Source organism: Hordeum vulgare, chromosome 6H (assembly GCF_904849725.1).
Source record: "Hordeum vulgare subsp. vulgare chromosome 6H, MorexV3_pseudomolecules_assembly, whole genome shotgun sequence".
NCBI classification, from domain to species: domain Eukaryota; kingdom Viridiplantae; phylum Streptophyta; class Magnoliopsida; order Poales; family Poaceae; genus Hordeum; species Hordeum vulgare.
The window spans coordinates 512157834-512171366 of NC_058523.1; the positions used below are offsets into that span (position 1 = coordinate 512157834).

At 48.8% G+C, this 13533-nt stretch overlaps 1 protein-coding gene across 1 annotated transcript; it reads right to left on the reverse strand.

Annotated features, from left to right (window-relative positions):
* Window positions 1-12: 12 nt before the first annotated feature.
* On the reverse strand, window positions 13-7554 carry LOC123404395. Its single transcript, XM_045098315.1, has 2 exons — window positions 6967-7554; window positions 13-1946 (listed from the first exon to the last, which is right to left on the reverse strand). Exon 2 carries the CDS (start codon window positions 1845-1847, stop codon window positions 1365-1367), a length of 483 nt encoding a protein of 160 aa, XP_044954250.1. The 5' UTR covers window positions 1848-1946; window positions 6967-7554; the 3' UTR covers window positions 13-1364.
* Between the last annotated feature and the right edge of the window lie 5979 nt (window positions 7555-13533).

Sequence of the window (13533 nt, forward strand, 5' to 3'; positions counted from 1 at the left end):
TAAACCTTTTTCTTTTCTTGAAATGGAGGCAGAAAACTTTGCCTCATCTTATTAATAAGTAAAGGAAAAGCCAACAAAGTTTAACAAGGTCCATTATGCCTCAACAACTGGAAGAGACGAAAACCTACTCTTGCGGCATCAAAGAGCACAAATGTTTCGCCCCTACAAGGGCCCAATTCCTTGCCTCCATTTGATGTTGTCAATCGGTAAAGTAGGCATAGTCGATTTATTTCGGAAAAACTCTGACGTTTCGTTCGTTCCACATCTCCCATGTGACAAACATGAGAAGCGATGAAATGGCCTTCCACCTATGTCCACGCTTAATACCATCGCTGCCCAGCAGGCACCAGACACCCTTAAGAGTTACATACACAGTGTCTTCCAAGATAATCACAAGATATTTTCTCTGAAAAAGATAGTCGCTGGCTGCAGCTGAGTTTGTTAACTTGACTTCAGTCCCGCCAATAGTTTGCAAACACAGACAGGAAACCAGACTCCTGTTGAGAACCCCGTTTGCATTTCTCCAGTAGAGACTGCACCAGTACCCTTTAAACGTTTTGTAACAAGAAAACAGAAACATATCGGTGTGCACATGTATACTGAAGAAAAAGTAAATCACTATAGACATGTGTTTAAAGGATTATCCATGTACTCTACTTCGCTATTCTCAGAGTAAATCACTATACATATGTACAAAGGATTATCCATGTCCTCTACTTTGCTATTCTAAGTCCGCTTCGGCATATCCGTACGCTCAGTCACATCTTTCCTGCATTTTTGGAAGAGCGGCATTGTGTACCAGCTACCATTACTGTATCAACAACTAATAAAGCTACCATATCCAAATACTACCAAGCACACGTGCGTGAGCAGGTAAAGAATACCTGATGCCAGTTTCAAGGAGGATAAATAAATGAACTGACACATACCTACATTAGGAAACACAAGGAAGCACAGAGAACTTGTCCATTTGTATTTTTACTTTGCGAACGAGAGAACCTGTCCATTGCAATGGTGCATCTAGCCTGATTACAGTGATATATGCCGGTCCATCTTAAAAGAATAACAACACAAAATATAGATTAAAAAAAACTATAGCCCATACATGCAAGTTTATGACAAAAGAAAAAAAATCATTAATCTAACAAACTGCCCTCAGGTGTTCTTTTGTGTATATACCCATTGCAGTATATTTAAGGACATCACAAGTTCATTCTCAATTGAAATCTCAACACAAAGCCCAGCTCATTTAGGTTGCAAAAGTTACACCAAGTAGAGAGCAAAAGTTTTTATTTGGCTGCAGCCAAGGTTGACCCATCACATGCCAAATTAAACAGGCAGCCACACAGATACGTACATATGCACTAGCGACAGTACTCACGACAATAAGAGCTGATGTGATTGAGACATGACCTACTACTGTTGCGTCTCCGGTCGACATAGAGTACAAGATACTCGTCAAGGTTGTAGGGTCTGGCAGCAGGAGTTAAACCCAGGGTTACAACGAAGACGAACTTGTGCTTGGGTTCAGTCCTCCTATTGTACTTCTTCTTGTTGATATGGTACATGCTGAACCCAAAATTTTGCTGATGATAGCTGCCCAGGTATATTGTGTTGGCAGAAATGTTGGGGAATGTCTCCGTCGAGATGTGCAAGCAGTGCGTCAGTCCAAGAAACACCGCATACCGGCCAAGGCTCCTCACGGTGACCAGCCTCCTGCCGGCGATGTCCACCTTCAACACCTCAATGCGGCAGGTAATGCCACCCACTGTGAATAGCTCATTTTGATTGTATGCCTCAACGCCGCCGAAGCGCTCCATGCCTCTCCAGTGCCGCACCATCAGCATCCCTCCATCGGTGCCACGGACGAGGGGCGAAGATAATGGTGGTTACACCGGCTCTCACGCAAAGCATGAGCGTGGGCGGGGAGGTGGAGTCGTCAAAACCTGCGCCATTGATCATGTGCGGAATAAAGCCGATGGGATTCTTCAACACCGGCGGAGGTGACTAGTACGATAGGCGGGGACGGCGACAACGATGCTGGAGATGACCGGAAACTCGGCGAGGGCGTTGGTGAGTGGAGTAAACAAATATATTTCTGTATATTGCACACCTCACATAGGGCGGCTGGAATCACATATATATAGATTACAATACGTGATCATCAAGAAAGATCAAGAGGATCTCTAATCAAATCAATACATATCCGGTAGGTGATCATATTCCTATACAAAGATATATGTACAAAAGGAATACGTTAACATCCCCCCTCAGTTTGTGCGTCGTATGGCAAGAGGCACAAACTGGACCGAAACTCAGAGAAGAGCTGCGACGAGAGCCCTTTTGTCATAATGTCGGCGTACTGATGGGAAGATGGCACATGCAGAACCCGCACCTCGCCAAGGGACACCTTCTCACGAACAAAGTGAATGTCGATCTCTATGTGTTTGGTACGACGATGCTGGACTGGGTTGGATGCCATGTAGACGGTGCTGACATTATCACAGAAGACAATAGTGGCAGTCGATAGGGGATGATGAAGCTCACCGAGAAGCTGTCGGATCCAACAACACTCAGCCACGACATGAGCAACAGCACGGTACTCTGCCTCGGCACTGGAACGAGATACCGTGGTCTGGCGTTTTGACGACCAAGAGACCAAAGTATCACCGAGATAAACACAATATCCAGAGGTCGAGCGCCGAGTGTCGGGACAACCAGCCCAGTCAGCGTCAGAGTAAGCCGTGAGACAGGTCGATGAAGAGGGGGCGATGTGCAAGCTGAGGTCAAGGGTGCCCTTGATATATCGAAGGATACGCCTGACCAGATGCATATGCGGCTCTCGAGGTGCATGCATATAGAGACAAGCCTGCTGAACAGCGTGCGCGATGTCGGGTCGCGTGAGTGTCAAGTACTGTAGAGCTCCGGCATAGCTGCGGTACTCGGTGGGATCAGCGAGCAGAGACCCATCTTGCGCCGACAACTTGCATTTGGCATCGATGGGAGTAGCCGACGGATTACAATCAACCATGCCGGCACGCTGGAGGAGATCCAACGCATACTGTCGCTGGGAGAGCACCATACCAGATGATGTGCGAGTGACAGCAATGCCGAGGAAGAATGATAAGGTGCCAAGATCCGTCATGGCAAACTCGGAGTGGAGCTGCTGAGTAAGACGCCGTAGGAGCTGGTCCGTGGAGGCGGTGAGGACAATGTCATCCACATATAGGAGAATGTAGGCGAGGTCATGACCACTCTTGTAGATGAACAGAGATACATCCGACTTGGAGGCGACGAATCCCATCCGGTGTGCAAAGAGAGCAAACCGCTGGTACCAAGCACGTGGAGCTTGCTTGAGACCGTAGAGCGATTTGTGAAGACGGCACACATAGTCGGGGCAGCGAGCATCGATGAAGCCAGGAGGTTGATGGCAGTAAACCTCCTCGTCAAGATTGCCATTAAGAAAGGCGTTCTTGACGTCAAGCTGGTGGACCGGCCACGCCTGTGAAACGGCAAGGCTGAGGACGATGCGTATCGTGACCGGCTTCACCACGGGGCTGAATGTCTCATCAAAGTCGATGCCTGGCTGTTGAGAGTAGCCACGGACCACCCACCGAGCCTTGTAACGAGCAAGGCTGCCGTCAGCGTGAAACTTATGCTTGAAGATCCATTTCCCTGAAACAACATGAGCACGAGGAGGTCGAGGAACAAGTGACCATGTTCCGTTAGCAACAAGAGCATCAAATTCCTCGAGCATGGCACGACGCCAGTGAGGGTCATGGAGAGCACCCCGGTATGTTTTGGGAATGGGAGATGGAGTGGAGTGTGTTGCCGTGAGGTTTAGACGATCAGTGGGTTGGAAGAGCCCACGTTTGGCACGTGTGAGCATATTATGTGTGTTACTCGGTGACGGCGGCCGGTGAATGATAACAGGCGACGACAAGACGGGAGACACGGGGGAAAGAGGAGAGGCGGGGTCGGCGGTGAGAGAAGTGGAGGCCGGCTGGATAGGTGCAGAGTTGGGCGAACGCATAGGTGGGCTGCTGGGAGCTGGTGACGCCGTGGGAGGCGGAGAGCCATGGTGCATGGCTGGAGACGGGGCTGCAGGCAGTGTACGGTGAGAGGTGGGTGGAGCCCCACCATGCATGGCGGGTGATGGGTATACATGCATAACGGGTTGGGTCTGATGTGTGGCCGCTAGATGGAGTAGGAAATCTAGATCGGCTAGTGTAGTTTTTGGGTGATCAGGGATACGGCTGAATGGAAACACATGTTCGTCAAAACTGACGTGACGAGAAATGATAACACGTCGAGTGGCAAGGTCGAGACAACGATAGCCTTTGTGTTGACTAGGATAGCCAAGAAACACACACGCGACAGATCGAGGAGAGAGTTTGTTCTTAGCGGTGGCAGATTGATTGGGATAGCATAGACAACCAAAGACACGAAGAGCGGCGTAATCCGGCGCAGAGTCATATAGGCGAATATAGGGTATGGCGAAGTCTATGGCTTGGGAAGGTCGTATATTAACGAGGTGGGTAGCTGCGGCAAGGGCCTCTGCCCAATAGGATGGCGGCATTGATGCCTGAAATAAAAGGCTCCGTACTACGTCATTGATTGTACGAATGGCGCGTTTGGCCTTGCCATTTTGGGCAGAAGTGTAGGGACACGAGAGACGAAGGCGAATACCGTTAGTGGAGAAGAAGGTGGTAACTGTGGAGTTGATAAACTCAGTACCATTGTCAGCCTGCATGGCGACGAGGGGACGAGAAAATTGTGTCCGAACATACGCGACAAAATTGATTAGAATGGCAGCGGTGTCAGACTTTTGACGGAGAGGGAAAGTCCACATGAAATGTGAGAAATCATCAACAATGATAAGGTAATATCTAAAGCCAGAATTACTCAAAACTGGAGAGGTCCAAAGATCACAATGGATTAATGTGAAAGGTTCGACGCTTATTGAAGATGACCTAGCGAAGGGCAAGCGCACGTGCTTGCCAAGTTGACAAGCATGACAAACACACGAAGCTGCCTTATTACAAGAAATAAAAGACTGTTTATGAAGTTGGGACATGGCGTCACGTCCTGGATGTCCTAAGCGGCGATGCCAAAGCTCGGTGGAGGTGGTGGCAAGTAGTCCATGGGCGTGGTGATTGACGACGGCCGAAGGGAAGATGTAGAGTTCTCCCTGGCTATTGCAACGGAGGATCACGGCCCTGGTGCGAAGATCCTTCACAGAAAATCCCCAAGGGTCAAATTCGATAGAGCAAAGATTGTCAATAGTAAAACGACGAACAGAGAGTAAATTTTTGACAATGTGAGGAACAAGTAGGACATTGTTAAGCAAGAGTGTGCGAGCGGAAGTGGGGATGGACGTGTGACCAATGTGTGAGATGGGCAAGGTGGAGCCATTGCCCACGGTAACAATAGAAGAAGAATTGGAAGGAGCTAGGTGCTGGAGCATACCGGGGTCGGATGCCATGTGTGCGGTGGCTCCGGAATCCATGACCCACTCACCAACAGTCGAGGGGGTGGCGGCGTTGTTGAGGGCGGCCATTAGCGCGGTGCAGTCCCAAGACGGAGTGCCGCCATAGCCGGGGATCGGCGGCGGGTTGGTGCCGAACGCCTGTCCGTGAAGAGGAGCCAGCGAGGTGAAAGCTTGCGCCGGTGGGAGCGCTGGGGGTCGTGAGCCGAGGAGGCCGGCCCCTGCATTCTGCCTTGCCGTTGGAGACGCCTGGAGCTGTTGACCCGTATATGGGTTAAAGCACACCCACGGGCCGACAGGAGAGCTAGCTTGGTTGGAGCGTTGATTGCCAGAGTTGCTGCTGGTGTTGCTTCCACCGCTGTTTTTCTTCTTGCGCCAGTTGCCGCCGCCGTTGCGATTGCCACCGAAGTTGACGCCGCTCCGGTTGCCATCACCGCGGTTCTGGCCGGACGTGTTTGAGCCACCAGCGCCATAGGAAGCACCAGCACCATGGTAGCCACCCGCTCCATGGGATGAACTGCCGCTGTAGAGCGCGGTCTGGTGCCCGACTACCGTGGAGTTCGCGAGCTGGGTCTCACGCAAAGTGAGGAGAGAGCGCGTCTGGGCGAAGGACGGCAGGGGGCTCTGCATGGTGACGATGGTAGTGATGTCGGAGAAGCGCGCATTGAGGCCGCGGAGGCAGTTGAGAACGAGCGTCTGGTCGGAGATGGGAGTGCCCACGTCGCCGAGGGCATCCGAGAGAGCCTTGAGGCGATGGCAGTAGGCGGTGACGGAGAGGTCACCTTGGACGAGGCCGCGGAACTCCGCCTCGAGGTAGACGGCACGGGTCATCTGATTGTCGAGGAAGAGGTTGGTGATGAGGGTCCACGCCTCCTGAGCCGTCTGGTCCTCGGCCATGATGATGTCGAGGATCTCATCGGAGATGGACCCATAGAGCCATGACCGGACGACGTAGTCCTCGCGAGTCCAGTCGGGCGTGCGGTCCGCCTCGGCGGTGACGGTGTTGACGTGAGGGAGCAAGTCGTACTTGCCGAGGAGAACACGGACGAGCATCCGCCACTTGGTGAAGTTGGAGGTGTGGAGGTCGAGCGTGACGGGCACATGGGTGCGCACGCTAGCGACCTGAACAGCCGAGGAGGTGGCAGGCATGGCAGCAGTGACGACGGTGGTGGGCAGGGGAGGCGTAGTGAGGGACGAGGTGGTGCTCGTAGAGCCGGTCATGACGACGGCGAGATTGGATCAGGGACGGGAAACGTCCAAAGGTGGAAGAGGCTGGATCGGGAAGTTTTTAGCTGATACCAAGTAAACAAATATATTTCTGTATATTGCACACCTCAAATAGGGCGGCTGGAATCACATATATATATAGATTACAATACGTGATCATCAAGAAAGATCAAGAGGATCTCTAATCAAATCAATACATATCCGGTAGGTGATCATATTCCTATACAAAGATATATGTACAAAAGGAATACCTTAACAAGTGGGTCGAGGAGGCGAATGGTCAAGGTGGGCTTGTGGAAGAGGACGAGGAGGCCGTCGGCGGCGCAAACGTGGCAGTGGGTGGAGAGCGCCGGGAGGTGGACGCCGAGAGAGGCCGCAGTGACTAGGTTGAGGAGGCGGCGGTGGGGATCGGCGTCAGGGATGATGGTTGCGGGGACGGAAGCGGCCGTCCAGGAGTCCGGCTGCGCGCGGGTCGGCGGTGAGTCCGCGGAAGCGGAGGTACTCTGCCACGTCGTGGGACAGCAGCCGGCCGGAGATCTCCTGGACGAGGTCCAGAGGAAGCAGGTTGGCCCAATCCCTCCATTCCTGCGGACCGTAGTCGACCTGGCGCGTCATCGCCGCTGATTCATCTGACGCGCCCAATCGCTCGCGCTCAGAAGATCCAGCGAGGAGGGAAAGCCGCCAACGTCGCGCTCGTGTCATCATCCCTTGAGATCCGTTGCCATCGGATCCGGCAGCCACCGGGGGGACGGCGAGGCTCCGGCGTAGCGACAGTTGCCCCGTCATCTAGCTGAGATAAATCCATGTATGAGCGCTCCTCTGGTTTGGCGGCGGCGGTGGTGGAAGGAAAGAGGGAGGAGGCGGCCGTGGTGGAGACTGGCCCATTTTCAAGGCTGGCTTTCTTTATAAAAAAAATCAGGGGAAAAAGTTCAAAAACATAGAAAATAGAAGTTTAATACAAAAAAGTGAGGAAGGTTCATAAATTTTCAAAAATGGTTCACGAATTCGAAAATTTTCACTGTGATAGGAAAAACGGTTCACATTTTTTTGAAAAGTTCATGGATTTTGAAGAAGGTTATACACCTTTTATTCAGATCTCAAAAAAGTTCATGGAATTTAAAAAAACATCAAATTTGAAAAAAGTTCATCGAATTTAAAATAAAAGTTCACCAATTTATAAAAAAATTCACGAATTTACAAAAACCGCGCACTAAAGAATACAAATATAGGATGAGAAAAGAAGAAAAAGGAAAAGAAGAAGAGCTAAATAAATAAGGAAAAACTAGTATCTTTGCTGCAGCGGTTGACGGACTGGTGGTTAGGTCCTGCGGACCCCGTTTGCAAAATGCACTCCAAGGGAGGCAAAATTGACAAAAATGACCCCTGGGGCGAAAGAACTCACGGATTGACCCCTCGGGGGAAATAATTCACCGGCCTGACCCTTTTGTGTGGCGCCCGACACCTAGGCGCCACACTGTACTGTGTGACGCCTAGAGGTTCGGCGCCACACCCCCGACCACGTGGCAGTGAGGGGCCCACCCCCAGGCAGTGTGACGCCTAAGCCTCAGGCGTCACACATTGTAATGTGTGGCGCGTGACCCTTAGGCGCCACACATTGACTTATACAGCCATGGGCCAGCCCCCCCTCCCCACCCCCTCCCTCATTCAAACAGAAACTGCCACTGCGGCGGCGGCTGGCTCTCATCCCCTCCCTAATCCCCTCCCCCATCTCCTTCAGATCTGAGGATTTCTTCCTTGGATTGATCCCCCAAGGTAATATCCTCCCCATCCCTTCCCTTTTCCATCTTTCTATCCAATTTTATTATGTTTTGGTTGAGTAGATTGATTTTAGTAGATTGATTTGAGTAGGTTCTTAGGATTTGACTAGTTAGGATTTGGTTGAGTATATGAGTAGTAGTAGTAGTTAGTAGTAGTACTTAGTATTAGTAGTAGTTAGTAGTAGTGGTAGGTATAGGAATTGTATTAGGTTTTCACTAGTTAGGATATGAGTTAGGATTTGACTAGTTAGTATATGAGTTAGGATTTGGTTGAGTATATGACTAGTTAGTAGTTAGTAGTAGTAGGTCTAGGAATTGCATTAGGTTTTGGTTTGTAGTTAGTAGTAGTAGTTAGTATTAGTAGTAGTTCATATGAGTATATGAGTCTTGTTTGAATATGAGTATATGAGTAATTTTTTGTGATTTGTAGGATGGTGTGGCTTCTGAATGATGTTTATGACGTTGAACACCGGGCCTATTTCATGTCGGAGAAGAAGATGGTAAGTAGAAAATGATTAGTAGATTAGTAATTTTTTGAAAATGTAATAAGCACTTGATATCTTCTTCTCCTATATGTTTGCAGGAGCTTACGCCCTTGAAGATCCGGTCTCATGGGGCATCCTCTGTAATGCATTACGATGAGCGGTACACCCCGTACATCGAGATGACGGGACTCCTTCCATTCGTGCAGCTTGTGAGTCGGTCAACTCCCAATCTAAACGCTGCGGCAGTCACAACACTCATTGATCGTTGGAGGCCGGAGACACATAGTTTTCACCTCCGGACCGGAGAGATGACGGTTACTCTTCAAGATGTTTCCATGATCACCGCTCTTCCCATCGAGGGGAAGCCACTATGTATGAGCACTGATTCTGAGGGATGGCGGCATCAAATGGAGGCTCTTATTGGTATGTCGCCGCAGGAGCCGAAGGTGGAAGATGGAGGGAAGAAAGATAGAGTCCCTGTCGGCGCCACTTTCACTTGGATTGCCGCCAACTTTGCTCATTGTCTTGAGGACGCAGATGACGAGGTGATCCAGAGGTATGCTCGCGTCTACATGTGGTACGTCATCTCTAGGACTATCTTTGCGGACGGCACAGGCAAGAATGCTCCATGGATGTGGCTGAAGGCGTTGACTGTTTTGGACAACAAGTTCAGCTGGGGCTCGGCCGCACTGGCTTACTTGTATCGGCAGGTAATAAATTGTTAGTATTAAGTACTCTCTGTTATCTTTTTTTGCTAAACTGATGCATGTTTGTTGTTACTTGTAGTTGGACGATGCTTGTCGCAGGACAACAAAGGACGGTGGAGTTGGTGGTTGTATGATCCTACTTTCAGTATGGAGCTGGGAACGCCTACCTGTTGGACGCCCTAAAAGCTCACAGTGGAATACCTGGAATGACCACGGCAACCCTGTACGGCAACCTACATGGGCCTACAAGTGGGACTTGGTATCGGAGGTGGCAAGCGAAGTGAACCTATTGTATAAGCAATACACCAACGAGATGGATTCGCTTACCCCCGAGCAGGTAAGATGGTTTCAGAGTTGACTTCCAGCTTCTATGTTGTGAGTGAAATGAATTGTGGTATTCATCTTGTGTTGTAGGTTGAATGGGAGCCATATGGTGTCGGGACAAACTTTGGTGATGCACACACGTTCGAGTTGAATCCACTATGCGTGCAGGAAAGACATCTTTGGCTAATGCGTTGTCCCCTAATATGCAATTGGGCGGTTGAGTGGCATCTCCCGCATCGTGTGCTGCGTCAATTTGGTTACTTTCAGCCACACCCGACGGAGTGGGTGGACACGGACACACAGCTTCACAAGTAACAAAAAATAATTAGTGATTAGTTTTGTTCTTAGTGTTGAGCGAGCTACTGATGTGTTTTGTTCAAAGCAGGTTGGATAGGAGGAGGCAGCGAAAAATCAAGGATTGGCAGAAGCATCATAAGAGCTATGTCCTTATGTTCGAGCAAAGTGTGTAGGCAACTTCGAGCATACAACGAAACCAGTACCGTCAGCATTGTGCTCTTGCGTTCAGCAACTACCTAAGATGGTTTCAGGAGAGTACTCGTGTCGAGATTTGTCCGCCGGCTTACGAGGAGGACATATTGGAAGAACCCACTGAGTACGATGAACTTGCCCAAGTCGGCTACAGCAAGTTGATTCGCGAAGGGTACCAAACTTCCTTCGCCCCTGTCCTGAACTTTGTGGTAAGTGTGCTCCCCTATGTAAATTATGAATTCTAGTGGACCTATTCACTTGCACTTATTTGTTGTCATTGTCTTGTGATCATAGCGCAAATAGGTCAAGAAACAAGCTGACGAGTCCGAAGATATTCTAGATAACACACCTGGAGGAAAAAAGGGAGAATCTGCACTTCGTCTATTCATAAAGGTGTTGTGTCATTATTATTATTTTGCCCACGAATGCAACATTATAGGTTACCTAATATATGTCATTTATATTTGAATCTAACAGGAACAGGGCAAGAAGTTACGGCGCCTATCCAACATTTTAGGTTGCCGTGACCCTGAATATGTTTCACCTTCGAGATCCGGTTCATCCGAAAGAAATACTCTTGATGATTCAGCTTCTTCGGGCGCTCGTATGGATGATGGTGACATTACCTCGGCGGCTAATACCCAAAGAAATACTCAGGAGGATGATGTTGACACTCCTCAGGTATGACATAGCCATACAATTTGCACTTTCAACCTTCAGCCTTGAACCTTCAAATTTGAACTTTCAACCTTCATATGTATTAGGCTGCGGACGACATGACGTTGAAGGCTTTCCAACGCTCCGCTTACATGTTGAAGCCCAGGAAGGAATTTAAGCGCTACTCACCGGATGATTATGCGAAAGGAAAGAATCCGGTGGCCGGGGGCTCTCGTTTGTCAAGGATGAGAAGCATGGACGATGAGGTTGAGGATGACGATGATGATGAGTCGGATGACCCGGAGCAATTTGTGGTTGCGAGAAGGAAGAAGCTAGTATCCAAGAGGGGACGAGGCCCCAAGTGATTTGGAGTTGGTGTTGCACTTGTCGAGCCGAACTATTTACTTTAGTTGTGAACTATTTCGAGTTGTGAACCATTTAGTTGTTGTTGCAGTTGTTGTGAACCATTTAGTTGTTGCCTATGATTGTTGCACTTGATGATTCCTTGGCTTTCACATATATGATTGTTGCACTTCATGATTCCTTGGCTTTCACATATATGATTGCTGTCAAAATTGCTTTATTGCTGTTCAAATTGCTTTATTGCTGTCAAAAGATCTTTATTGCTGTCAAAAATGTTGTGTTGATGTCTAAATTCAGTTCCAGCAGGTTTTCACATGTGTGGCGCCTAAGCCTTAGGCGCCTAACGCTTAGGCGCCACACATTTGAAATAGACTGGGGGAGGGGGGTGGGGAGGGCGCTGGGCCGTGGCTGTATAAGTCCATGTGTGGCGCCTAAGCCTTAGGCGCCACACCACACATGTGTGGCGCCTAAGGCTTAGGCGCCACACACTCTGTCATGCCAAGAACTGCATATTAATGGAGGAGGAGTTCAAATATACAACCCTCGGAGTTGGAAAGCCTATAAGCGATGAACTCGGAGGTTAGTTGTCTATGGCTTTGCGACGATAGGGCACCATCAACCCTCTTGCCTTGACACATGTGAGCCATACAACTGACAATGTTCCATCCTGGCCCTCCTTTCCATGGTCTTGCACGGACAATCCAAGGACAACCTCTATCCTCACATGCAACCGTGTAACGCAGCTTCATGTTTGAATGAACAACTGTGTGTGGCCTATAATGCGTAACAGAATATTCATCCAACCACATCTTCAGTTCAAAGAATGTTTCGAACTTTGACCCTGGCAAAATAATATTCTTCCCATGTGTGTCCCGATGAGAAGGTGGCCTAACTCCAAACAATATGCCTTCGCCTCCGTCAACCGTGGCTTCATCCGCAAGGCTAAGATCCTCGAACAATGGTGTCCGGTGATCACGCTTTAATACCTTCGTGAAAGCTCAGCCTCCTTTGCCGTGAACCCTTCCTCATCAACTTCTTCATCGGGACCCTCATCGTCAGACTCAGAGGCATAGCCACGTGAATACGGAATGGAATGGTCCATTGTCTCTTGCAAATTATATTTGTCCAAATCACCAAGATTGTTGTCATGAAGAACATTACCATCATCATAGTGCTCATAATTAGCTCTACCAATGGTTCATGTTCAATGTTGACCTCTTCGTTAGCCTCATAGACACAAGAAAGAGGTTCAATGTTGGCCTCTTCGTTGATGGCTGCAGGAATAGCTTCAACAATCGAAGAGGCAACCCGGTTCAAATCCAACAAGTTAGGAACATTTGTTTTCATGGCAAATAACTCTAGAGCCTTGTCTAGTGATTCGGCCACCGTATCCTTATATGCAAGCCAACGTTGCTCGGAGTTGACACGCATGGTCTTCCAACGAATGTGCACTCCGAATCCCACATTATGCCTACCAGCAAACTCAACTACATCACTACGGTCCATCCAATTCAAATCCTTTCAGACTTGTTCCAACAATTCACCATAGCTAGGACACAAATCGAACACCATGTCAAGCTCATCCGGGTCCGGATCAATATTGCCTTTTAAAAAGGCATCCTTGTCCACGTGATGAACATAAACACATGTTCTTCCCATACCTAAACAACAAAACATAGAACCTTTTTTATGAGCAATCATACAATTACAATAACCATAGCCTAACTTCCAAATAACCCTAACCCCATCATAACCCTAACACAACCAAACATCCCTAACCCTAGCCTAACCATAGCCTAACCCTAAAACAATCATAATGCACACATCCAAACAACCCTAATCCTAACCCCATCATACCCCTTATCCTAACATACAAACAAAACCAACAATATCATATACATCCCACATTTCATGAAAAACTAGGGTTTCCTCAAATTTGCAAAAAAAAGAACACAAAAGATTTTCCTTTGGATGAGAATGAGGGGAGAGGTGGGGATTACCTTAGGGGAGTGATT

What these genes read in the sequence shown, in the direction of transcription:
- LOC123404395 (XM_045098315.1), bottom strand. Translation starts at nt 1,847, where the DNA reads ATGCTGATGGTGCGGCACTGGAGAGGCATGGAGCGCTTCGGCGGCGTT.